The sequence below is a fragment of the Musa acuminata genome, chromosome BXJ1-6 (assembly GCF_036884655.1).
Source record: "Musa acuminata AAA Group cultivar baxijiao chromosome BXJ1-6, Cavendish_Baxijiao_AAA, whole genome shotgun sequence".
Taxonomy (NCBI): domain Eukaryota; kingdom Viridiplantae; phylum Streptophyta; class Magnoliopsida; order Zingiberales; family Musaceae; genus Musa; species Musa acuminata.
Window position 1 is genome coordinate 43,112,838 of NC_088332.1, and position 24,404 is coordinate 43,137,241.

General features: G+C 39.6%; 3 protein-coding genes and 1 long non-coding RNA gene across 13 annotated transcripts; 2 read left to right on the forward strand and 2 right to left on the reverse strand.

Annotated features, from left to right (window-relative positions):
* The first annotated feature begins 1,369 nt into the window (after window positions 1-1,369).
* On the forward strand, window positions 1,370-10,752 carry LOC135581394 (guanine nucleotide-binding protein subunit beta-like). 3 transcript variants are annotated; one of them, XR_010514549.1, is made up of 8 exons: window positions 1,370-1,505; window positions 1,575-1,741; window positions 1,828-1,922; window positions 3,419-3,843; window positions 4,434-4,797; window positions 5,079-5,192; window positions 5,818-5,977; window positions 8,553-10,752. XR_010514549.1 is itself a non-coding variant. In XM_065189101.1 (7 exons), the coding sequence occupies exons 2-7, from the start codon at window positions 1,636-1,638 to the stop codon at window positions 5,851-5,853; spliced, it is 1,140 nt and encodes a 379-aa protein (XP_065045173.1). In that variant the 5' UTR covers window positions 1,370-1,505; window positions 1,575-1,635; the 3' UTR covers window positions 5,854-6,167. The 3 variants fall into 3 exon arrangements, 2 of the variants coding, with proteins under 2 accessions (XP_065045173.1, XP_065045174.1); XM_065189101.1 differs by lacking the exon at window positions 8,553-10,752 and having other exon boundaries at window positions 5,818-6,167; XM_065189102.1 differs by lacking the exon at window positions 8,553-10,752 and having other exon boundaries at window positions 1,621-1,741; window positions 5,818-6,167.
* LOC135677563 (sulfite exporter TauE/SafE family protein 3-like) lies at window positions 8,438-11,895 on the reverse strand. Its single transcript, XM_065189925.1, has 9 exons — window positions 11,726-11,895; window positions 10,272-10,443; window positions 10,026-10,185; window positions 9,699-9,899; window positions 9,200-9,233; window positions 8,896-8,971; window positions 8,734-8,820; window positions 8,563-8,613; window positions 8,438-8,491 (listed from the first exon to the last, which is right to left on the reverse strand). The coding sequence occupies exons 1-9, from the start codon at window positions 11,893-11,895 to the stop codon at window positions 8,438-8,440; spliced, it is 1,005 nt and encodes a 334-aa protein (XP_065045997.1).
* Window positions 11,896-16,870: 4,975 nt separating this feature from the next.
* Window positions 16,871-18,773, reverse strand: LOC103989596 (probable BOI-related E3 ubiquitin-protein ligase 3). 2 transcript variants are annotated; one of them, XM_009408481.3, is made up of 4 exons: window positions 18,390-18,773; window positions 17,974-18,271; window positions 17,375-17,891; window positions 16,871-17,211 (listed from the first exon to the last, which is right to left on the reverse strand). In XM_009408481.3, exons 1-4 carry the CDS (start codon window positions 18,443-18,445, stop codon window positions 17,099-17,101), a joined length of 984 nt encoding a protein of 327 aa, XP_009406756.2. In that variant the 5' UTR covers window positions 18,446-18,773; the 3' UTR covers window positions 16,871-17,098. The 2 variants fall into 2 exon arrangements, with proteins under 2 accessions (XP_009406756.2, XP_009406755.2); XM_009408480.3 differs by lacking the exon at window positions 16,871-17,211 and having other exon boundaries at window positions 17,243-17,891; window positions 18,390-18,739.
* Window positions 18,774-19,510: 737 nt separating this feature from the next.
* LOC135677147 (uncharacterized) lies at window positions 19,511-24,060 on the forward strand. 7 transcript variants are annotated; one of them, XR_010514554.1, is made up of 7 exons: window positions 19,511-19,918; window positions 20,006-20,171; window positions 21,825-22,055; window positions 22,259-22,324; window positions 22,429-22,501; window positions 22,807-23,687; window positions 23,760-24,060. It is a non-coding gene; the product is annotated as an uncharacterized LOC135677147 (long non-coding RNA). The 7 variants fall into 7 exon arrangements; XR_010514551.1 differs by having other exon boundaries at window positions 22,807-23,358; window positions 23,581-24,060; XR_010514555.1 differs by having other exon boundaries at window positions 22,807-22,966; window positions 23,057-24,060.
* Window positions 24,061-24,404: the final 344 nt, after the last annotated feature.

Genomic DNA, 24,404 nt, shown 5'->3' on the forward strand with positions numbered 1-24,404 from the left:
TGGGAGTTTATTTTCAGCAACATTGTCAGCTTTCACAGCACAAAACAGAGCAAAGCTTATTTAAGAAGGCTTCATATCATACTGTCCTGATTAAAATGTGAAAACATGTGCCTGAGCTCAACACTTTTACAAGCTCACTGTTAATAATCAACTTGCACATGAGAAAACACATTTTTTTATGAACATCATCAGATGCCTTAGTGGAAGGGAGCAGAGATTTGGAAGCTGATTCGGTGGCTTTTTGTCTTAAGGATATATGCCTAAGAATCTTCAACTTTTGTTGTATTAAAAGCGTTCAGTAGAAAGGATTGGATTCACCATCCACATAATTGGATTTAAGACTAGTGCATGTGATTATATATATATATATATATATATATATATATATATATATATATATATATATATATATATATATATATATATATATATATATATATATATATATATATAGGTGAATTGGTGAAAAAAATCTGTTAGTTTGATAATTTCTCATATGGTTTTGAAAATTTTTCGCAAAGTTTCACTGATTGTGTAAAAAAAATATTTTACTCATAATAAATTTAAAAAATTATTTGCGACTCACATATGTCTTTACACTTCTTCATTGTGCTACTCAAAGCTCTCGCACGAGGTTGTATTATCGCTTATAACTTTGGTTGTCCATCGTAATCCATAATCCTCGAGGGTTTATTATTGTACCTTTATTGTTATTTACAAAGGGGTTGTATAGTTTTCTTATGCCTCTTTCTTGCTGGTATGGCTTTCTCACACTCCTCTTACCATTGGTCGTGGGCAAGATAGGGAGAGGAGAGGGCAGCTCATAGTCTCCATTATTGGTTGTGGAGATTGCACCCCCATCGTAGGTCTAACAGGGTTCAATGAGGATTATTACACTTTCATCACTAAATGTGTCCAGGGAGTGATCCATAAGCCGAAAGACAATGACCAACAAGGATAAAATTATTATTTTTTTAAAAAAGACGTTCACAGATAATTTTTTAAAATTTAAGATTTTATTTAAAAGTTTTTAGGAATTTTTTAAAGAATTCATCCTCCATATATATAAGAAAAAGATGACTCTTTTATCATATAAGGTTTTTCAAATTCCAGCTGAATTCTCTTGAATTAATTGGATACATTTAAATTTAAGTAAATTTTGAATGCAGCAAATTCATGTATTTCTATCTCCTGTTTATCTTAATAATCTAATGGTGTTGAGATTCGCTCTCATTGGTTGATGATCATCGTGGTGCTTTATGATCCGTGCTTACGCGGATTTGAAGCAACAACCGGTGATCCGACGTTCTCGTACTGGATTAATTGTGCGACGCGGCGCATAGAAAGAGATCGAGCGCGTGGAGATAGAATCGTCCGACGTAAGCACGCACTCGTCTTCTCTTCTCTTCGCCTTCCCCCACACCTCTCCCGTGGTCGTCCTTCTGTCCTCGCATTCATCCTCAAGCCCCCGCGCTTGTTCGATTTCTGCTATTTTCTGCTCCAAGGTACGAATTTGTGGTCTGGAATTGACGGATCGGGGTGCTATTGATATCTGGTGATGTTATTCGTGACAGGAGACCGTTGATTCCTTGTCTTTTTCGTTGGGTTTGTTGGAGCTAGGGTTTGGGTTCGTCGATGTCGGTTGCGGAGCTGAAGGAGCGGCACATAGCCGCGACGGCTACGGTCAATTCTCTGAGGGAGCGGTTGAAGCAGAGGAGGCAGTTGCTTCTTGATACTGATGGTCGAATTGGCTTTCCTAATTTTCTAAATTTAAATTGTTTTTTTTTTCTCCTCTCTAGCGGTTTATGTTTTGTGCTGATATTGTAGTGGCGGCGTTTGCTAAGAGCCAAGGGAGATCGGCGATCAGTTTTAGCTCCACGGATCTGATTTGCTGCAGGACCTTGCAGGGCCACACTGGCAAGGTATTCTGATCGTTTTTGCTTACTTTTGCTAAAGATGAAATAATTTGATTGATTGGATTTTGTGGTTCGTTTGGAACTTTTTATAGCATCTCATTCATGACGTTCCTTAAGTGTGTGTACCTTTAACAAAAATCAGTCTTTCCTCTGCATGTGCCTTTCACATATTTGGCAGTAAAGAACTACATTGAACTTGGATGGACATTTGTAAGCCATGATTTATGATTCTCCTTATATATGTATATATTCTTATCAGGTTGCTGTCCTAATCTGACGAAGTTGGAGGAGAAATGGGAAAAACCAAATACTTAGTAATGAAGCTCCCTTCATTTTTAATGACAACAAATTAAATAGAGATTCTGATTTTGCTACTTTGGTGACTTGCATATAATAAGTGACACGCTGACTTAGTCAAAAGTATGCTAAGACTTAGATTGACTTGTAAAAGACACTTCAACTACCGTTAACTTGGGCTTGAGTTATCTGGGTTCTTATTACCAGTATTCCATCTATGCTATTAAGCTTACTTCATTTGTAATAGTAAAATGAAGCCAAACCGTGAAAAATTGTTTTAGTCCATTGAGATTCTGACTTTGGCTTCACTGGTGGCATGCATGTGATATAAATGACATTCGTTTACTCCTCTTCCACATGCAGAATTTAAAGTTTTTTTGTTTTGTGTGTGGGATCAAATATCTTTGGATGTCCATGCTAGTTCAGTGAGGACCCTTAATATCAACCCTCACGTTCCCCATAATTTATAGGTGAAATGAACTTATTGACATTTATAAAGTGGAAGAATGTGATATCATTATGATGTTGATATATACCTCGTCTTAATTCATAGGTCTAGGGAAGCCTTTGAGTCTATCCACACTATTAGAGGTCCTTCAATTTAGTGTTGATTGGGGACCCAAGTATGAGAATGCTCACCAGAGCTTCTTGTTTCCATTTGGAAGACATTGCTATACTACTAGTTTTAGGTATGTATTGGATGCAACTTGTAAATGAGACCTAAGGTCGAAGAGAGAAGGTAATGAAGGCTGATATGAAATACAACAATTACGATGTCAAACAAGAAACTGTAATGTTCCAACTGTTTGGGATAGTTGTTATCTGGCCAGAGTTGTTACCTAGTTGCTGTTATTGGAGACAACAACAACAAGCCATAATGTAACACTCATTGTTGTTTGGATGATATAACGTACTAGCTATGTTTTCTGTCTATTTGGAGATTCAACCACATCTATTTTTTCATGCCATTGAGCTCTACCGAGGGCAATCTGTTAATGGATTTTTCTCAATAAAGTCTTCTAGGCTAGCTTATTTAAGTGAAGAAATGGAAAAAGAAAAGGGTAGTGAACTGCTTGATTAGAATTGTTCAGCTAAAATTTTGTCTCCACAAGGTGACCTTGATATTTGTACAATCTTCCTAAATTCTTTTCATATTGTGACCTCTTCTAGGGACTGATCAAATTTTTTTCTAAGATATCTGTCAGGTTTATTCATTGGACTGGACACCTGAAAGGAATCGGATAGTTAGTGCTTCTCAGGATGGGAGACTAATTGTATGGAATGCTTTAACGAGTCAGAAAACACATGCTATAAAACTTCAGTGCCCCTGGGTCATGACCTGTGCATTTGCGCCGAATGGGCAGTCTGTTGCATGTGGAGGACTTGACAGTGCCTGCTCTATTTTCAATCTCAATTCTCAAGTTGACAGAGATGGCAACATTCCAGTTTCAAGGATACTTACCGGGCACAAGGGCTATGTGTATTCTTGTCAGTATGTTCCAGATCAAGAAACTCGCTTGATTACCAGTTCAGGTGATCAAACATGTGTTCTGTGGGATGTCACAACTGGCCAAAGGATTTCTGTTTTCGGTGGTGAATTTCCTTCAGGACACACAGCTGATGTATTGAGGTGGTAGCTTTTTATATCATACAATTAAATTAAGTCATGTAACATTTCATAAACTTAAAATTGAATTAAAGTGCCAAAGCTGAAATATTTAGCTGTAGTTTTTTCTTCTGGACATGATTTAGCAGCTGATTCTTTGGGGCAGTTAAGTCAGGTTATCTTTTCCCTTTTCGGCTGTTTGATTTGTATTACCTGGTGTCATTTGAAAAAAATAACTAAACAAGAAAAGTGTGTGCCATGATGTGTTACAATGTTTGGCCTACCAGTAAATACTGGTCTGACCATTTATTTGAAACTATGATTTAAGATTTACTACTATAGATATTTCTATGTACAAAAGCTTTTGTCCACCATGCGAGCTTGTTTTTCCCACCTTTTGTTATAAATTCAGAGGAAGTGGTTGCCATGAAGGTCTTGTCATCCTTGAAATTACACATTTACATGTTTTAGAAAACTTGCATTTTTATGAAATGATGTCCAATGAAGCAATATCTGTCCATGAGCTTTTCATATTCCCTATTCTTGCACACTCTGGTATGACACTATCCCTTTTAATGCAATATCTTTTTTTTTTTTTTTTTTTCTTTCTACAGTGTCTCAATCAACAGTTCAAACTCGAACATGTTTGTCTCTGGTTCATGTGATATGACTGCTCGATTATGGGATACTCGAATTGCTAGTCGGGCAGTTGGGACATACCATGGTCACCAGGGTGATGTTAACACTGTCAAGTTCTTCCCTGATGGGCAGAGATTTGGGACTGGCTCTGATGACAGTACATGCAGGTTATATGACATGAGAACTGGGCACCAGCTTCAGGTGTACAGTCAACAGCATGAAGGTGATGACAATGATGTTCCAATTGTCACATCTATTGCCTTCTCTATATCAGGAAGACTTCTATTCGCTGGATACTCCAGTGGTGACTGTTATGTGTGGGATACACTAATGGCTGAGGTATGAATCATCTATGCCAATTGGAAAAACATAATCTTCTATATGATTGAGCACAAAAGCAACTCAAATGTAATTCCTGATTCCCAATATTTCCCTCCCAAAAGGGAAAAAATAGCAAAACAGAAGGAAAAGATGCACATGCAGCTGCACATGCATTGTTAAACATCAACCATATGTGTAAAAAATAACATCAACCATATGTGTGCCTGATTGATTTTTTAAATTCAGATGCTAACATGTGAAATTTGATTATGGTATCTCCATTTTCATTTACTCTGTAGGTGGTTCTGAATTTGGGAACATCTCAGAATTCTCATGAGGCCCGCATAAGCTGCTTAGGTTTGTCTTCTGATGGTAGTGCTTTATGCACAGGAAGCTGGGATAAGAACTTAAAGGTGAATTTTCAAATGTTTCTTATAGTTTCTTAAAGTTGAATATATAAGTTTCTTATATATCTTGAAGACATGTTGAGGGTACTTTTCAAATGCCTATTTCATAAATACACTGTTATCACTCCCTGATGTGAATTTTTAGGATTGGATTTTACTTCTGGTTTTCAAGATGCATGACATGTATAACTCTAACTAGCTTTTGCATAAGGAGTCTGTTTAGTGCTCAAAGGTTGGCACTGTTAGGCTGTAGTCCACCATCTTTTTGATACTTTGGGTTTTATCCTGTTCAACCACCTATACAACCATAAGGAGAAACATTGTCTTTCCTTCTATACTAATTCTTCCTGTTCCTGTTATTTCCAGTAGTATGGTATCTCCATTTCCTTTTTGCTTGAAACTTGAACCCGAAAGGGTGACTTGAATTTTATAGTCATTATGATGGTTGACATTTTAAACCTATGGGTTGGAGTTCCAAAAATGTTTGAGCTTCAGTTTTATATAAAATATGTTCAAGCAAGCATCAATGAGTTATATCTGTGGCTCAAGATGCTAATTTATCTTGCAAAGACACATTGAGTTCGAGGTTGCTTCAGTTCCAGTATACTAAGACAGCTTATTGTTCTGGCAGATTTGGGCGTTTGGAGGGCATAGGAAGGTTATCTGAGTCTCGTCATTGGTATTGATGATGGGAGCCTTTGAGGATATCAATGTGAAGCTTAACTTTCACTACTTGCAAAGAGCAAACCTTGCACTCACGTTGGAGTCAGTTTGTTGTATCCTCGACTCAAGTAGGAAATCTCCTCATATCTTTCCCCCTCATATTTTCTGCTTGTTGTGGTGCATTCTGTAATTCTGTTGTTATTACTCGGAAGGAATGGTGATTCAAACTTTGTTGTTCTTTCTGATGTCTTTGTGCTCTTTCTGGTGTTTATCATGGATAAGCACTAATCTAAATTTGTTTACATCTCTTGTGCTAAAGACTTTTCGGGATTTAGGATGCGTACATTCTTTATTTCTTTTCCTCATTATTTTGACATAAAAAGTATGAGCACATTTCGACAGGTTTTTAATAATAGTGACAGAGGTCCAATTATAGAAACTAGCAGCTTTTCTTTGTCTAGCTCAACAGTGCAGTTTGATCTTCGTTTGTTGCATTGAATTATTTATGTAGTTATTTATCTAATGTTTGGTAACAGCAACAATGTTATGCAGGGTAATTACTTGGAACCATGCAATGAACTAGCTATTCATAAGAAGCTTCATGACTGACAGGTGCAACTATGTAAAGAGCTGATTTTCCCTTTATTTTAAGAGTATTAATTAAGGCTTAAGTCCTACATTTAGTTCTGGACAACTAAAATGAAGAACTCTTCATCAGAAAAAAATAGGATTTTTTTGGGTGAAGAGAAAGAAAGAACATGAAGTCACCTGCTTAAATTTTCAAGATGCATCATCTTGAAAGGAGCTATTAGGAACAGTAGCACAAATTCTCAAAACCCATGTATTGTCTCCTTTCTAACTTTTCCACCATGTGTGCCACAACAACACCTCCTGTAGCAACCCATAGCAATATATTAGACATCCAAAATGATTGAGACTTCAAAGCATCAGAATCAAGACTGTCCTTACCTAGACTGATGGCACTAACAAAGATGGTCAAGGCTAGAATGAAGATAATTAAGGAAGCTTGGCCTAGGAGTATAATTAGTCTTCGGATCATGTGCTGGTCTGTGAAGGCCGCAACGATAGAGAGGAACACAAAGTATGCAGCTGCAGAAACATGAACTTTAGTTTCTGTCAGTAGACAAATTGATTCCACAAGTTTAGCAGTTGATATTACACTGCTTGTGTTGAAATGCTGAGTACGTACCAAATGGGACTGGAAAACAATGAAGCAGATAATACTGGATGACAGATATTGATGATGAGAATGTCGTTACAAATGTTGATGTTGCACTAGAAACCTGTAAAATTAAAACTCTCAGAAGCTGTTCTGAAGACAACAATTATCAGACATGTCAAGTTTTATTAAATTAGGTCATGATTGTTTTTTCTTTTGAGGGGTAGAGAGAGAGATGGTCATGAACTTGATCTACCTCAGTTGATAGACATCATAGTTTACTTTTACTAGGTTAGGATGTGTAATAGTCATCATCCTATTTAGGCAAGACTTCTTTTTTGAAAAGAAAAGACTACTCAGTGCTAATTTGATTGTAGTCAAGGAGGTGGAAAGTGTATCATGTATCCCTGAGGAACTTTTGAGCAGTATTGCAGTGCTTGGCAAATTTTAATTCTGAACCTTACATAAAACTTTGACCGAAATGATCCTGATTTCTAGGGTATAAAGGCTTGAAAATTAGATCATGTCGTCAGGAAAAAATAACTTGAATGTATGCAGAAAGAAAATAAAAACAAAAGAATTTTCCTTTAGAAACAATTCAATTCTTGAACTGTATTATGATTTATTCTGTAAATCCTAGCTTAGTTTCCATGTTCAGAATAGCAAATTTAGGTCATAAATCATAATTAGTCCAAGGAATACTATGCAACTTTGATTTTGTCAAGAGAATAGAACCTGTCGAGGAACTCCCATTTCAAGAAACAATGGTTCAAGGATGAGCCCTCCTCCAACCCCAAGCAGCTGATGAATCTTCCGTTTGGTTTATAGGTTGCCCCTTGAGGCAATGGTTCTCTTTCCTTCACAGAGGCAGATAGTTTCATTGATTGTGATAGCAACAACAATTGGCACCTTCATGACAATAGTATCCAAACAATTACCTACACTGAAGTATATCAAATAGCTAATTCTTTTACATACAGGAGAATAAGATAGAGCATCTTTGTATCAAATTGCTAATTTGCGAGTGTAAAAAACTGTTTTTAGACAAGTATTACCAGGTAGGTATGGGTCAGTGATAAGGGTGGTAGGTGGTTTCAAAGTGTTCTCAATTCGTGATAAAAAAGGAGCAACAATGAAAAATTGAATAGGAAGCTTAGTTTCCCATAGATTGTAGCTGATGAATGGAGCATATGAAATCGCTTCTTTTAAAAATGGTTGATACCTGTACAATTACTTGAGATTAGTTTCTTTTCTTTTTATGTTGGGTCATCCTTTCTGTCCTTGGAATATTAATGGGTAATTCTATGCATGTTTTTGTTAGATATTATGATTTTGGTTCTATCACTGATATTTCTTTTGGACCAGGGACACACAATGATGCAGTACACACACACACACACACTTGAAATCATGAATCTGAAATTGATGCAATCAGAAGTAGCATCATTGTCCAGTTCATTGTCTTCTTAATCAAACACAGACATATACAGAATTTGATCACAACATTTCATTGATTCATGTAGGAGGCCATACCTGCATGATGTTTAGAACCCAATACTCTGTGGAGCACTGTGTGGTGTATGTCTGCACAAGAATCTCATATAGAAGTGACTCATTATGGATGGATAAGACAATATCCTAGCTTATAATGGTCTCTATTCTCTTTTTTCTCACTATTGGAATTTTGACAATTTGTATTCCCACCTTGACTATCTGGACTGCCACAAATGCTGCCCATACGGATGAAAGAACTGTTAATTCCTTCCAGTAGATGTTATCCTTTATAAGTAGCTGCAGTATAATATTGACTGGTATTAAACAGTGTCATTCTACATGGAGAATTAAAAGGCTGTCTTTAGATGCTACCTCATCATCTGATGAAGTTCTACATTGTGGATTAGCAGGAGAGCCCCAGGGAGTGCCTTGTATTCCAGTTCTGCACCTGGTAACATTTTACAGGCAAAATATGAATTGAAACTCTTCTGAAAAGAAACACCAAAAAAAAAAGAAAAAAGAAACATCTGATCTGGTTTTTATTACAGTCTCTACAATTAGTTGGTTCAAACAATGTGTTAAGAAGAGAGTATGGTATAAGTTTGTCTTTTCCTTGATCAACTGCCATCTATGAGTTCATTATCACAGAAATATTCATATTAACTGCTTTACATACCATTTCTTTGTGAGGCCTAGAGATTTGTAGCTTCCTGAAATCCAAATAAATCTTCAAATCAAAATGCATGCTTGAGGGAATTTTACAGTTGACAGCAATAAGCAAGGAGGCGTACACTTTTCATAATGGATTCCTGTTTCCATGTTTCTACTCCTTTGAACAGTGCTTTTGTTTATGTACCTAACACCAAGAGTTTACAACTGATCAGTGCCTTTATATAGGGAACAAAGAAACATATCTGCTTTGTAAACTTAGGGTTACTTGCTACTGACATTTATTTTTCTGAAAGGGTAGCTTAGTTCCTACTGCAGGATATGAACACACTTGATAATTAGCTTTCTTCTATTGAGAGGGGAAATCTTTGTGTGCTCAGAAGAAATCAGGACCTCTTTATATGAACATGATCAGCAATTGTAGTCAATGTGATATTAATGCATGTTGCATCAAAAACAAAAAAGAGACTGAGAGGAAGAACATATGGGATGGCCTAAAAGATTACCTAGGAAGTGGATGATGAGGAAGACAGTGAGCATCCAATCTGGAAAGATTATATTCAAAGCAACTCCAATGCTGATGCCCAACATAATCATGGGCTGAAACAACTGTGCTAGATCATAGTCACTGATTGGTAAGTCCATGGTTGGGTGCCTCAGTCTCAGGTTGTAGTATACTGTTGTTCCTGCAGCGCCCATGATCATGCCTGCAGCAAAACAGGACAATATTAATCTTCACAAAAACTAGTGCAGTTCACAGCTTAGTTCTGAATTCCTCTTGACTATTAAAAGTAGGTTGAAATTATTGTTCATCTGCATGCTTGTTGGCTTACACTTGGAAATGGCTGTTGATGTCTTGGGGTCAAATCCAATGATCAAGGGGAGCATTGGCACAAAGATCCCTCCTCCTCCAACGCCACCAATGCTGCCAAGAACTGCACCGACAAACCCAATGATGGATCCCAGCACCACCCACCGGCTGAGTTCCATGACCTGACTCCATCCACAAACCATTTCAGCTTAAGAAGAAGAATAGGTAAGTGAGAAGAGTGTTGTGATAGGTCACATAATGGCCAAACATGATTGTAAGAAGATTCTTCTCCTCCATTATTTAGTAAAGAATGGAAGAGGTTGGTGAGGAGATCCTTGGAATCCTTCTCGCCAATCTCTTCGTCATTCATGCTGCTACTGCTGCTGGTAGCTGTGTCAAATGGCCTCTTTGCGAAGGCCCTCTTGTTCTGCAATGCCTGGCTGAAACACAGAAGCAGAACTGCTGCACACCACCACTGGGCTTCCCCGTTTTCTTCCACCCTTAACCTTTTTTCGAAAGCACCAATGAAGCTTTTGTTTCTCTAAAATTAAGCCAGAAGAATGGTGGTGACGATGGTGCTTCGTCACTGAGCTATTACTTGGTCTCCTCTCTTTTTCTAGCTAAGTTCTTCCCACTGTTGTCATCTGTAGCTGTTCTTCTAATAGATAGAGATGATGGCTGAATGAGTTCTTGTCTTGTCGTGACCGTGTGTCTTGATCGAGGTAATTATAAATTACTTCTTATGATTAGATCTTTTTAACATTTTATTGGTGATTTAAAGCAAGTATTTTTTTTTTCATTTGAAAGGAATATATATTTCAACCTTATCATTAAGGATATATATATACATATATATATATATATACATATATATATACATATATATATATACATATATATATATATACATATATATATACATATATATATATACATATATATATACATATATATATACATATATATATATATACATACATATATATATATATATATTAAAAAATATATCGATCAATGAAACAAAAATATTTTTTTTGTTGTAGGACTTATAAAATAAATTAGATAGTAAAAAGGACAAGTTAATGTACAATGTTCACTAACATAGGACATGAGATATAATTATAAAATTTGGATCATATATTTAATTATTTTTATGAATGTATTAATTTGTATATAATATTTTAAAAATTATAATGGAAGATTATAAATAGATGAGAGCAATGGTGATAATATTACATTAGTATATTAGTGATTTGGAAGATTAGGATTTGAATTTTGAAAATACCGTGGCGAAGTTTCCCGCGGTTTTATGCTTTAAAAGCCCAACCGCCCCCGTCCCCATTCCCCATCTCGATTCTTCACTCTCCTCGCCCTCAAAGCCGCCCTTCCTCCGCTCCTCTCCGCCGCCGTCAATGGCGGTAGCCAGGCATCCAGGACCCGTCGCCAAAGGTCCAAAGATCTTTCAGAAAGGTGGCCTCCACGAGGAGATCCGGCATTCTCTTCTCTGCATCTGAAAGCTCTCCTGAAACGCCGTCTTGCTTTCCAGTGCCTCCCCTCTCTTTGCTGGCTACGATATCTATAGGTGTTGGGAATTCCTCAACTTCTTGTCCGTCGTCGTCTCATAACAGGCGTCGCCATTCCTAATGGTACTGACGCCCGCATTGGTATAACTACTCCTCTAGCTGTTCGGTGAAATGCTGAAATTGAGGTGTCTCTCCATACTTTGGGGTCGGCGTGATCGATGGGGTATTGAGAGGTTTATGACTCCGGAAGTCGTTGAGCTTCTTGATTTGGACTCTACTGCCAGCGGCGACGGAGAGTTTGGATCCACAGGAGTGTGATGTGCTCTTGAACTTTTCCTCCAACGTAATGGCCGTTGATGAAAAATCCATTGGTTAGCTAAAACTTTTGTTCTTTGATGCTACAGAAAGTTTGCCTGTGCATATCAGTAAGCAGCATCATGAGGACAAACAAAGGTCACGAGGCATGCACCAAGGTTGGTTTCATCACTCAAAACTCGGCTCATCTAGGTTGCAAAGGTTTACTTTCGTATTGTGACCTTTTTCCCATCAACTTCGTACTATCTGGCAGTTTGAACCCAATACATGACACTAAATTTCATGATGAATAAACAGGAAGCTAAACTAATTGATTGTGAAAAATAGAAACACCTACATATTACTTCTATGATCTTTAGAATTTTTGTGGTTCAAGTATGATGTTTAGGTTGCTGATTAGTTGATGCCCTTTTTTCCTCTTCAAGTTTCAGCTCAATAAATCGTTCACTGGTGGCAGTGAACGATTCATCTCAAGCTGAAATCTGCCTGTTGTTTGTCAATAACTTGTTTTTAGAAGAACAATCATATGTAGGAAACTGATGATATAGCATGTTGTCTTTCTTTGGTCCTTCCTTGAGCTCATCTCTTGCAACCCAAAACAATTGAGATGTCCAAAGCATTGGTACATATGAGTGTTCGGACTTGTACTGTGGAAGGACTAAGGATATAGTTTTGTTTGCTCGATTATATATGCCTGCAGAATATACTTCAAATGTGTTTCAGGTTAAGCATTCTTGGATGCTTGGAGAATCCAAAGCAATTGGCAGTGCCTCTTGCAGGTGCCTTTTCTGCTTGCTATGTGTTGCACTGTTGATCTGTCACATAAGATTGAAAATAACACGAGTCTTAGCTTCCACATTCCCTTCTAATGATTAAATATAAAGTTTTATGCCCTTAGTTTCTTTAAGTTTCTGAAGGAACTATAACCAAAACATGTGATCAGTTCCTTTGATAGTGATATCACTATACTCAGTCAATTATACCTGAACTGCATCTAATCCGATCTCATTCTGAATCTGATTGGGTTATGTATGATACAATAGATCTACTTTTAAGTTTAGTTTGTTGCTAAGAGATGATTTGGGCCCAATTTTGATTGCTCATACTTGGTAAAATTAATATTGAGTGTATGCTACATCTGCATTTCTGTAGGGTTATCATGAAATCATAGACTTTACGTCCATAATTTTAACCTTAATGAAATTCAATAATATCAATTACGATTTATCATTATTTCTTTTCTTTGGATTACATTTGTTTATATAGAACAAGTTTTTAGACATTCTTGCATCAGCATTAGTAGATTTATTGCAAATTGGAATGGAATTAAGTCATTTGATTCTTCTTTTTAATCTTTGCAAGTTAAAGTACATTAATTTTTGTGTTTTCTTTAAATTTCTTGAAGCCATTTGAGACACTACTGTAGAATATGAGAAAACACTTTAATAGTAAAAGGAGGATTTTTTACTAGTTCATTTTAATATTCTTGTTTAGTCGATTATAAATAATTAGGACATACGGTCTTGTAATTGTTATTGTTGTTGTAGTATTCTCACTTAAAGATTTGCTAAATAATAACATAAAAAGGAAACAAATAAGTTAAACAATTAAAAAAGTTTGAGCTGCTTTGCAAAGTTGAACAAAGCTACATGCTTGAGCTGAAGCTAAAGACTGTGTCCATCATCATAAGGATTCCTTCACAATAGATTAAGTTCGACTCTTAGGTTCAATGTCCTTAGCACCTCTAGATTAAGTTCGACTCTTAGGTTCAATGCATTGTAAAGTAAACTAAGATTCTATACTAAGATCTAATTTTAACAAGTTTTGACATAATCATCATTTATGCAATTTGTTGGCAGAAAGAGTTGCATTAACTTGACATCACATTGTTGTTGGGAACTTGTGCACTGAGTTGCTCAAGAGGGAGAGGGCATTGCAACTTGATATTGGAGTGACATGTGTTATTTTAAACTAAGGCAACTACAAAATGAATTTAGCCTACCTTAACTCTTCAACTAATAAGAACAATTGCCTCGTACTCCTTGTATGAAGGATTTTCTTATCCTTCATTAATCTTTACATCCAAAGAAAGAAATATAGAAGAAATTGTGTGAAGGATGAGGGTAAAAGGATTACTGTTTTGATAGTGTTTCTTTTTTTAGCCCAACTAATTTGTGATCCACAATCGCAACACAACATGAGTACTCCTACATGATAGGGGAAAGGGAGGGTTATCTTTCTTTTAATTAGCTGCACTTCCCCATGGATGTCATGTTGCAATCTTCAATGACAACGCTTCCCACTTGAGATTATCGTGGCACCCATCTGTCCAACCCTCATGAATGGTCTCTTTGTTGTTGCCATCTGTATCCTCACCGATGCATTAAACAATACCTCACTTCAGTCCTTCATAGCGCCACAGAATCCATGCATGAAAGGAAGACAAGGCAGGCTCATTAGAAGTCCCCACACTGAGGGATTGGGTTCGACCACCAACTTAGTGGCTGTGTGTTCTCCTTTAGGATTGGGCATTTAAGTCCACTTGCAAATAAGATGCAATAGAAGAGTTGTTGCTCTAAGATGTCATTCTTATGCTCCCACTTCTGCGGTTTTTTGGGAAGGTAGGTTTTGCCTTGAGACCTCCTAGACTAAACCTATGTAAACGACAAAAGGATTGCCTTCACTCCACCACAAGGGATGGTCAAATGAAGTGTCACATGAATGCTTGGTTTACTCCACAAGGAAGAATCAAAATCAAATCTTTAAAGAACTCTACATGTCTACTGATTTAAAGGGGAAGACTTCTTTCTCTTCAACCATATGTCTTTGTTGCACTGCCTTGGTCATCATGGTCTCACAGGACAGCATTTAAGCGCAATAAATAATATCTATCTCCCAGTATCACGCATCTTTACATCCCTTTCAGTTGCTGGCAGTGCTACACTCCTACCAGCATGATAAAAGCATAGGCATGGGATGATAAAAGCATAGGAAGTCTCGTGTAAGAAGGTATAAAGAGCTGGTATGAGGGATACTTGGCACATGCTTCCAATGGGATATATTCTACCAGGACTCTTGAGATTAGTTGAGATCATGACATATGTGCTTGGTCACTCAATTGCACCTTAGTTATTCGTTGATGAGGGATATTATTCAGTCCCTCTTTTAAATTCTTAATATTCAATGATCCTTTGGACAAACAAAAACAGAGGTTTGTAGAGCATAGTTGACATGTAAGAAATGGTATGATGATGTGGATTATTTAATATACTGATTAGGGAGGACTAGATGACACTGACATGTGATTCTATGGGCAAGGAGTAAAGAGATTTTGACAAGTTTTTTTCCTTTTGATCTTGTCTCCAATCAAGGGAGGGAGACATGAGGCAAGCTTTATTGGCAATTGTCCCCAGGAAACAATAGTTTAAGTTTGTGCTCTGGACAAGATCTACTAGAGCACTCGGAATGAGCTTTCATGTTCACTGCACCACCCACCCAAGTGCACTTCACAAAGAAACCCTATTCCACCAAGAAAGCATTCTTTTATTCACTCTACACCAGTGGTATGTGTCAAAAAATTGGAAGGCCACACGAGAATCATGACGCTCTGCGACCTTTTGTGTTTATGATATTTGAATATAAAAGATCACATAGTCTTTTTTTTTTCTTCTTCTTCTTCTTCTCATGGATTGTTCCCATTCAAATGACAACACTGGTAGCATGTCTCATCAAACCATTTCTAGTTTGGCTTGGGCCTTGTGTATTTTTTTGGTTCTTGCATCATTTGATGTGGACATGGATGCTACCTTGCCAAAACCCAATGTAGACCCTACGCACCATCATTATCTAACTTAATCATCTTTACCTTGTGCTTCATATCCCCCTCAACCAATCCTCACTTCTTTAGCTACCCTTCCAATCTGCCTAACATTCTAGTGCTAAAAAGATAAAATTAATTACTACCAGTATAAGGCGAAACCTTTTCTGCATGACATAGTTACATCACTATTCATTATTATGATATCTTGGCATTTAATTTTGGATACTGACATATGAGTCACACAGGCCTATGACAGATAGGAAGAATATATGCTTACTGTTCTGATGGAATAATTAAAAAAGAAGCTTATCTCTTTCCACAAGCAATTACAAAAGCATGGCTTTCACAGCCTTATTTGGGCCATCAGAGTGACTGATATGTAGCATAAAGATTCATGCCAATTCAGAGATGACACATTTCTCATTCTGTACAACATCATCCATTAAGTAATTGGAGACCACTTCCCTGGCTTCTTTCCATAAGCGAGGCAGAGTCACTACCTTGCATGAGCCACACAGAAATTTCAGCATTCATGTTCCTTGTGGTGTAACAAGTAGCCCCACTCCCTTCTCATCATCATGATTCCTCCCCATTTCCATTTAGGCTTAACCACTAATCTTTCTCAACAACCACCATTAGTATAAAATCTGCAGTTTCAATTATTGGGATTATACTACTCAAGGAGGGATTTAAACACCAAATTTATCCGTCTTAAAAGAATGCCGTTCCTGAATAGTTATGAGATTGATGCGGTCGATGGTTACAGTCGCTCGACCAATTAGAAGTCAACATGAAGCTATAGAGCGTCCGCCATGTTATTACTTATTTGTGCCAGTGTGCCATCAAGGAGCAACTTGATCGGACGGTCCAGGACAATCGGACCGCAGGATGCCAGTGGGTCCGCGGCGCTGGCATCCTCGGCCAGCGAACAGCGCCCGACAGAGGGGGACCGCCACCGCGTGGCAGCACCACGAGATGACACGACGGACCTTTTCACATGTGTCCAAAAGGCGTTTACCTCGGTTCACGTGGGACCCGAACGATAAGAAAGGGTTGCGTCGATTTGTCCTGTTCGATGGCGTCTGGTCAACTTAATTTTGCCGACACAGACTTAATGGTGACTAAAACCTCATCAAGAAGTATTGCGAAATGTTGTGTTGCTCGATCTTTTATTGTGAATCGACTCGGTAGTATTTACTTGTCTTCAGGTATGTAAAACGAAAATCTTGTTTCTTGGGACAGAAAGATGCACAGGAAACAACAGACAAGATTATTGATTGCTGTGCGTCTGATCTGACACGGTCCAAGGCGTGGATTAAATGTGGCATGGCCGTGTAGGGGAGCAGGGGCCGATTCACCTTTCCTACCTCGGAGTGATGGGGCACGTGTGACGTGCCCGCGGACACCACACCCGGCACGTGGATCTGGTGCTTCCTGTTACGTCCCTTGGCCTGGAAACCCGTGCCTCAGAGGAAGACGATAACGTAGGTGGGTGAAACGGGTCACATGCGACGTGAGCGGCACCGAAGAAACCAATAATTCGCATAGCACTTGATCGAAGAACATCATCCAAAACAAGTATTATAAGAGATAATCAAATCATTATTTAGGGGGAAAAAGAGCTAATTATTATCATGAAGACGATAAATTTGAATGTGATTTTTCCTTTTAACGAAAGCTGTAGAGTTCAAGACATGTTCACAAGGACACTACCATTGGAGTTGCAGTTACAGATCGGGCAGACGACGACGGCCGGGCCGCAGGCCGCGCACACGCAGAGGTGCCGACACGGCAACAGCAGCACCGACGGCTCCTGCGCTTGGCAACACCTGCACACCCTTCTCAGCCCCGATCTCTTCGCCTCCGCCGCCGCTGGATCCCTGTTCTCGCCGCCCGCATTGTCGCCGAAGCAGCAGGACTCGGCGTCATCGGCGGCGATCGCCGCTGCCTCTTCCTCGGCTTTGACCTGCGCCTCCGCCAGGGCCTGTTCGAGGTTGGTCCGCAAGACTTGGGCGGCCGCCTCGTTGCTCCGCGCCAAGTCCCGCCACATCTGGTTCTCGACACACAGGGTCTTGATGCGCTCCTCCAGTGCCCAGTTCAGTTTGCTCACTCTCGCGATCTCTTCTTCTTTGGATTCGAGCCGCTTCGATAGGCCTTCTTCTACGGCGGCGAGGATTCCCCTCAGGAACCGCTTGAGCCCCTCCATTAGCTCCACCCTCACCTTCTCAGCCTGCCATGTATCCCACTGTTAATTGATGCACAGGAAATTATGCAGCGCTCGATGCATAAAAGGATCGGAGCAGGAGAATCACGTGGTGCAGGATGATGCGATCAACGTCGAGCATCTGCTGCTGGATGTGGGAGGACAAATCTTGGCCGAGGAAGGAAAGCTGTCGATCCCAGTCTCGCGGCCGCTTCCTCGAAGCCATGGCGGCGTGGAAGTTGTTGAAGGTGAGACCGCTGTCAGACGTGGTGGCGGCGGTCATCGGAGCAGATGGGCTGCTGCAGAAGGGGATATAAGAGCTGGCGGTGGCGCCGGAGGCCGGTGCAAAGAATCCCGATTGCGTGTTGTAGAAGCCCGATTGGTCCTCTACACCATTAATGATTTCCCTGCAGGAAACAGTAGCCAAGTGAGTTTCACACACATGCATGCAGATATGTACCGGGGAGAGAAGAGATGGGTTTTGAGAGGAGGAAGAATAAAGGGTGGTGAGAAGTTGGCCAGTACCTGTTCCTTAGGAGTTGGGAAGGGAAGAGGTGAAGATGGTGAGCTTCAACTGCCATGAGAGCTGTGTATGCTTGGGACTTGTCTGAGAGAGATAGGGAGGAGGAGAAGCGGAAGAGGGATGAGATGATGGTGCATGCAAGAGAAATGGGTGCGGGTGGGTTGGGGTTTATTTAGGGTTTGGTCCAGAGAGAGAATTTTGGGAACCACTGAATAAGAAAAAGGCAGGGAAAAAAGAAGAGGAGTTGGTATACCCTTTTCATTTTGGTACACCTTTATGTATGACTGAGGATTCCAAGCTTCTTTAACTTTGAGAATGGTGAGATCTCCTTCTTCCACTTGATTGATGTGCTCACTTGGAGATTACAGAAAATAATATACGATTTGGAGAGAGAGAGAGAGAGAGAGAGAGAGACCTACCACTCTCATCATCCGGACTTAACATGTGGATGAAGCCTGAGTACCTGTGGCCTGATGGACACATGGAGTGCTCGAAGGTTATTTCTCCTTGTTCTTTTCAGTGCAGAAACTTGAAGACAAAGGGAGACAGGTTATGACAAAAGCATTGACAAGATCTACCAACACAAGTTTCACCATCTGATGCAGTGAGTTACTGTTAATATTCTTCATGCATGGAAGGAACCACAGGTAAGTCTTCCCTCAAAAGGATCAACATCTTGCTACTGCATGCCACACACTAGGGGTCTTTCTTGGAATCTGATGCTGCACTGCTCATTGGTCTTTGCAAAAAGCTATCTACGCAGTACAGCTCCTAATTACATGACCAGCTTCACAAGTCCCAGTCGTGTGTGGTCCTCGGGCAAGGAACAGAGGACAACCTGAGCAGATTTATCCGAGACTTCAACACTAAGCAATTCACCCACACCCACTTCTTCTTCTTCTTGGTTACCATACAATGAGATCCAAGGATGACAGAGGTGTCCGTCCCCATATCACCACCCCTCGCTGCCCTCATGATTCAAAGCAATTAAAGGCATTAAGCATTTCGAGTCTGGCCGTACCATCACGCGAGCCATCGCCACTGTGGTGCAACAGTGCCCCCCACTTTATCCTAGAATCGCTTTGCATTCTTCCAAGCCACCACATGGAAAAGGGTAGGGGGAGGGGGGTGGAGCAGATAAAAGTGCAGAGAGATAGGTTGATAGATATGCATTGCATGGTTGTGATTCCATGGCTGCATTATTGCGTCCATCAACCCAATTAAGATGAGATTTCACGTCGCCCTTTGGATGAAACTGTGACCACCTAGAGAACCTTGAGAAAAGGAGGAGGAGAAGAAGAGGACATGTGTGCTTGAGCTCCTCCTCCTCCTCCTCCTCCTCCTTACAGGAGTAATTTGAAGCACCTTGACTTGTGGGCACACCCTTCTTCTTCTTCTTCTTCTTCTCCTTTTTTTCCCTTTCCCTATCCATCTAACCCAAAGCTGAGTCTGCCCTAAACATACGTGCCCCTCTGCCCTACCATCATCCCCCGAAGCCTTTTCTGGTCTCCTTTGTTCTGCTCCACAGTTGGTGAGGAGAATCCCACTCACCTTTCTTCCCTCCATTGTTTGCTTATCCTTTTCTCATGTGTGCTTGCCCTTCCCTTCACGTTGGCAGGTATGATATGGCCAAAGCAAAAGGTGGGGGGGGGGGATTGGGAGGGGGGCACCATGTTCTGACCAAAGGCGCAGGAAAAGATGGAGTCAGGTTCCCAACATGCACAAACCCAAAGCAAGCTTCATCTTCCGTGCATGCCACCACCTGCACCATGCTGCCGGGCGAGGTTTGGTCTCCCACCTTCATCATTATTTCGTGTGCAGGAAACATGCTTTGCTTGCGCGCTTGTGTTCATGACATGGGCCTCCTTCCGACCAGCTTTGCTTGGAATCCATGCCCTCTTCCCTCTGACCCTTCGGCAAGTAGTGTGAAGTCTCACCCACGCTATCAAAGACCTGCAGACCTATCCAAACCTAACGATTACATCAAATGCCAGTCCCTTCCTGTTGCATTCATGATCATAGTCATCCAATTCAATAAATGGTTGTGGGGGAGGGAAAGATAGATCGAGAGAGAGAGAGAGAGAGAGAGAGAGAGAGAGAGAGAGAGAGAGAGGCACAGGACTGGATCGGGAACGTGGAGGGCTCCCCGCAGCTGCATGGTACGGAGGGCAAACCACAGGCCCACATGTTCCCGAATCTCCATCATGAGCTGCCATTCACAGTGATCTGCTGCAGACCTGAACGTAGACATGTGTGCACAGCTTAGATCTCTGTCTAATCTCCTACACTACTAAGACAAAATAGTCAGGAAGGCAGAGTCATCACTCTCCATAAATCCACTTGGGTATAGGTATTTGTTAATGGCCAGAAACACCAATGGCGGTGCCAGTGACAACTGATGTTGATTCACCAACAACATAGCTTCAGGCTACTGCACTCGAGACAAGTTTAGGGCTGGCAGATCTATAAACATATTAGGTCTTATATTTCTTCCTGAATCTAATGCTTATCATTAGTTGTTTTGCTAGATAGATAGATAGAAGCAAACAAGCAGACTATCTTACAGCATCAGCTAATCCCCATTTAGCATGCAAGCCAACTCCAGCAATGATGCACATATTAACATGAAGCCAATCTGATGTGACCCATTCCAAATTCAAAGGTAACCCATCTGAATGAACACTTCAAACATTGGTTTGGTTAGCATTTTAACAGAGAGAAAAAGATGGGGATGCATCCAGCCATTCACCATGGATTGATTACTGATGGTTGCACAAGAGTAATCTCAGCCAATCACTTGACAGAATCTTCTTGCAATCTTACACACCACATCTGTATATATTCCCCACTTCCATAGGTCACAACTTATATCAGAAAGATGCAGCAGCAATGCCCCACATCTCCATGATATGGCATTATGAATGTTGAAGACCATCCATCATGTGAGATGGTCCATGATTTGCCTTTTCTTCTGTACTTCAACAGGACATCATTGGACCTTCTGACTCCTGAAGAGAGCCAGTGGCCATAATTCCTTCCATTTCACCACATCCATCCTGTGTTGATGTGATAGGATATTGAGCACTCTGTTACAGTGGATCCTCCAGCAGAAACTCCAAGTTGAATGTCTAAATGTTGTCAAAGCTCTTAAATGCCTAAACCTCATCCATAATATTTCTCCAATACTACAACTTTGCTGAAGTGGATTTAAAGCACCTTGTGCTGCTTCACATCATGCAAATCCATCAAAAAAATACTGTGATCATTCATCACACTGATGAGCATTCATCATACCTGCCTCACATGTCAATTTCTGACACTATGATCATTCAGCTTGTTTGTCTGAACCTGATCGAGGTGATAACTTGTTCTTCACCACAAGGTCAGTGAACAATCAACTGCAATCAAACAAATGAGTCACCAAGTGCATTTTTCAGGTGGCTACTGCAAAATCCAAAGAGGCAACTTGATTTCAACAGAGCACTTTGTTGTGAATTATGCCAGAGAAATGAGAAAACAGATACATGGAGGCTTCAATCACTGAACAGTTATGATGATGACCTTTCATTTCTGTGGTGGAAGGGACTGTCAAGCAGTGATCTTTGTCAGTGTTGACACATCGATGCAAGGAATGCTTCTCATACATGAAGCTTCAGAAAGGACAACTGGTAATGTTATCATTTAGTTTCTGCATTCACAAGTCCATATAATTTTTCAGCAGCTCAAAGCATTCAAGATAAGACCTTTTTTTTCCTTCAGATTTATTGAACTTTCAATTGACAAAATCACAGAAAACAGACAGATAAATTGCTGTGTTTGAATTCAACAGTACACCAGAAAATAAACAAACCATGTCTTCTCCTTCCTACAGGTATTTTCTTTCTTCTGGATGCAGATTTGTCCCTTGAGCCCATAAACACCATGAATTGAAGGGCAGGTGAATGGAGTCTCCTTGACTGTCAACAGAAATGTGAGCAGATATGGACCATTAGACAGAATATTTTGTTATATTTAAGTTTTCTTGGCATTGTCTTCTTGCAGATACCTCTTGTCTGGGCTGGAGGTGGATCTATCCATCCATTTGGATTGAGCTTTGGGCCTACTACTCCATGGGGTGAGTTTGTTTATATTTTTGTCTTCTTTTGGGTAAATCCTCCTTCCCTATATTTAATCAACTAGCATATACTAATTTCTTTAATTATGTTAATTGAATATGAATTTTCAAGCTCATAATTAATTTTATAATAATATTAAAAAAAATTATTGAATTAGTACTCTTTCGAAACAGGAAACACTTTATGGGAGGAAAAAAAAAAGAGAAAAGAGGGATTTTTTTTTTGGGATAATTTGTCCAATTATTTTTATTGAAAATGATTACCTAATTTCTACAATAACAATAGCAAGACATGCCCTATACAGAAGATTGTGGCTCCACCCCAAGATTCACTTGGTGTTTGCATCCAAGAACAGCTACAATGATGTGTCCCAGGCATTGGATCAACCTCAGATGCTGTGATGAGAAGATTTGTGGGCTTGAGATGGCTTCTTCCAAAGAAAATAGCTACAGTACTTGGGACAAGTCATTCTACCATCACTGTATTTCTAGATTATTAACACAAAATCATCTTTCTTGCATTTCCTCACATTTATTGTCTGCATCACATTTTAGGAATAAGATTGTGGGTGTTCAGTGAACATGGAAGCTGAGCCTCAGCCCTTGTCAGCTAGCAATGATCAATCCTGTTGTTATCAGCCTCAACTGAAACCTCAAGTTAGCAATGTAATCTTTTCAAAGCATACATCATATGTTCTTCATGCAAGTTTGTGTTATATTCCTTTGATGATATAACAACACATTGCTACAAGCTTGCACAGCAACAAAAACAGAAAAAGACATCTCTGATGGTAATTATGGTCACTTCAATATCTGGTGGAAGGCCTGAATCAGGTGCAGAAGAATCATTATCTCTGGTCAGCAGACAAGGATAGCTAATTTGTCTTGGTTTTCCTCAAGCAAAAATAAAAGCAAATCTTGTTAGCCAATAACATTCGTCCACCATCCTTTTGTTCATCTCTGGATTGTGGCCCTGCAGTTTATATTCCTTTTTCTTTTTCTGTTCTGTTTCTTCCATCTTTTCTTTGGATTATTTTGCTGTCATATTTATCTGATTCCTTTCTTTCTGGGGTGCTCAGCTACAGGAATTGAGCACCCATCACATTGCTCAGACAGAGTGTGCCATATCATGTCCTGTTTTTGTGGATGAACAATGGGCATCAGACAGCTCTGCTGCTGTGTTTGGGTAGACACAATGTTGTGACAAGTGCTTCCCTGAGTCAAGAAGAGGGAGATGTGACCTGGGATTCTTTGGCAGGGAGAAATCATGGATGACAGAGAGGGAGACATTGCAAGGCCAGACAGGTGCATGAATAATTATTCCAAAGACAACAACATGCTATGTGAAAGAAACCTGAAGATGGCACACAAAGTGCATGGGATGGTGGATGATGCAATCAAAGGTAGGATAAGTTCCAGGCCCTGCTTTTTGATGTAGAGAAGCTTCAAAGAAACTTCCTCCAGTACACAATTATGCTTGATTGGCAAGGGATATGTGATTGCCATCTCCTTTTTCTCATCCAACATATGCAAATCATTCTCATGTGATGTTCACAAAAGCTACATTGCTCATACTATACCCTTCGGAAAGCCACAAAAGTTTTCACAGAAGAATTAGGTTCATTATCCTTCAACATTAAATTTTACTTTCCAACATAATCATTCCGAGATGTATCTATCATAAATCTTTCTTCGATAATGTGACCGATAAATTATTTTATTTTATCCCTCTTTTTCGCTAAGACGCATCGATATCGATCGATACGATAAATTTTTTTTTTTCATCACATAAAATCTAACATAAGGTGTATGGGTACCCCAAAACCCTGAGAATTATTGACCTATACCTCTCTCAATCATATGAGATATTTATAACAAGGAAGAAAAAAAAAGTCCAGGGAGA

What these genes read in the sequence shown, in the direction of transcription:
- LOC103989596 (XM_009408481.3), bottom strand. Translation starts at nt 18,445, where the DNA reads ATGGCAGTTGAAGCTCACCATCTTCACCTCTTCCCTTCCCAACTCCTA. An exon ending in TCCCAACTCCTAAGGAACAG is followed by an intron (nt 18,272 to 18,389) that starts GTACTGGCCAAC and finishes TGTTTCCTGCAG; the next exon opens with GGAAATCATTAATGGTGTAG. An exon ending in ATCGCATCATCCTGCACCAC is followed by an intron (nt 17,892 to 17,973) that starts GTGATTCTCCTG and finishes GATACATGGCAG; the next exon opens with GCTGAGAAGGTGAGGGTGGA.
- LOC135677563 (XM_065189925.1), bottom strand. Translation starts at nt 11,895, where the DNA reads ATGGATTTTTCATCAACGGCCATTACGTTGGAGGAAAAGTTCAAGAGC. An exon ending in ATCAACAGCCATTTCCAAGT is followed by an intron (nt 9,900 to 10,025) that starts GTAAGCCAACAA and finishes GTTTTGCTGCAG; the next exon opens with GCATGATCATGGGCGCTGCA. An exon ending in CTAGGCCTCACAAAGAAATG is followed by an intron (nt 8,972 to 9,199) that starts GTATGTAAAGCA and finishes AAATGTTACCAG; the next exon opens with GTGCAGAACTGGAATACAAG.
- LOC135581394 (XM_065189101.1), top strand. Translation starts at nt 1,636, where the DNA reads ATGTCGGTTGCGGAGCTGAAGGAGCGGCACATAGCCGCGACGGCTACG. An exon ending in GTTGCTTCTTGATACTGATG is followed by an intron (nt 1,742 to 1,827) that starts GTCGAATTGGCT and finishes CTGATATTGTAG; the next exon opens with TGGCGGCGTTTGCTAAGAGC. An exon ending in GCTGGGATAAGAACTTAAAG is followed by an intron (nt 5,193 to 5,817) that starts GTGAATTTTCAA and finishes TTGTTCTGGCAG; the next exon opens with ATTTGGGCGTTTGGAGGGCA.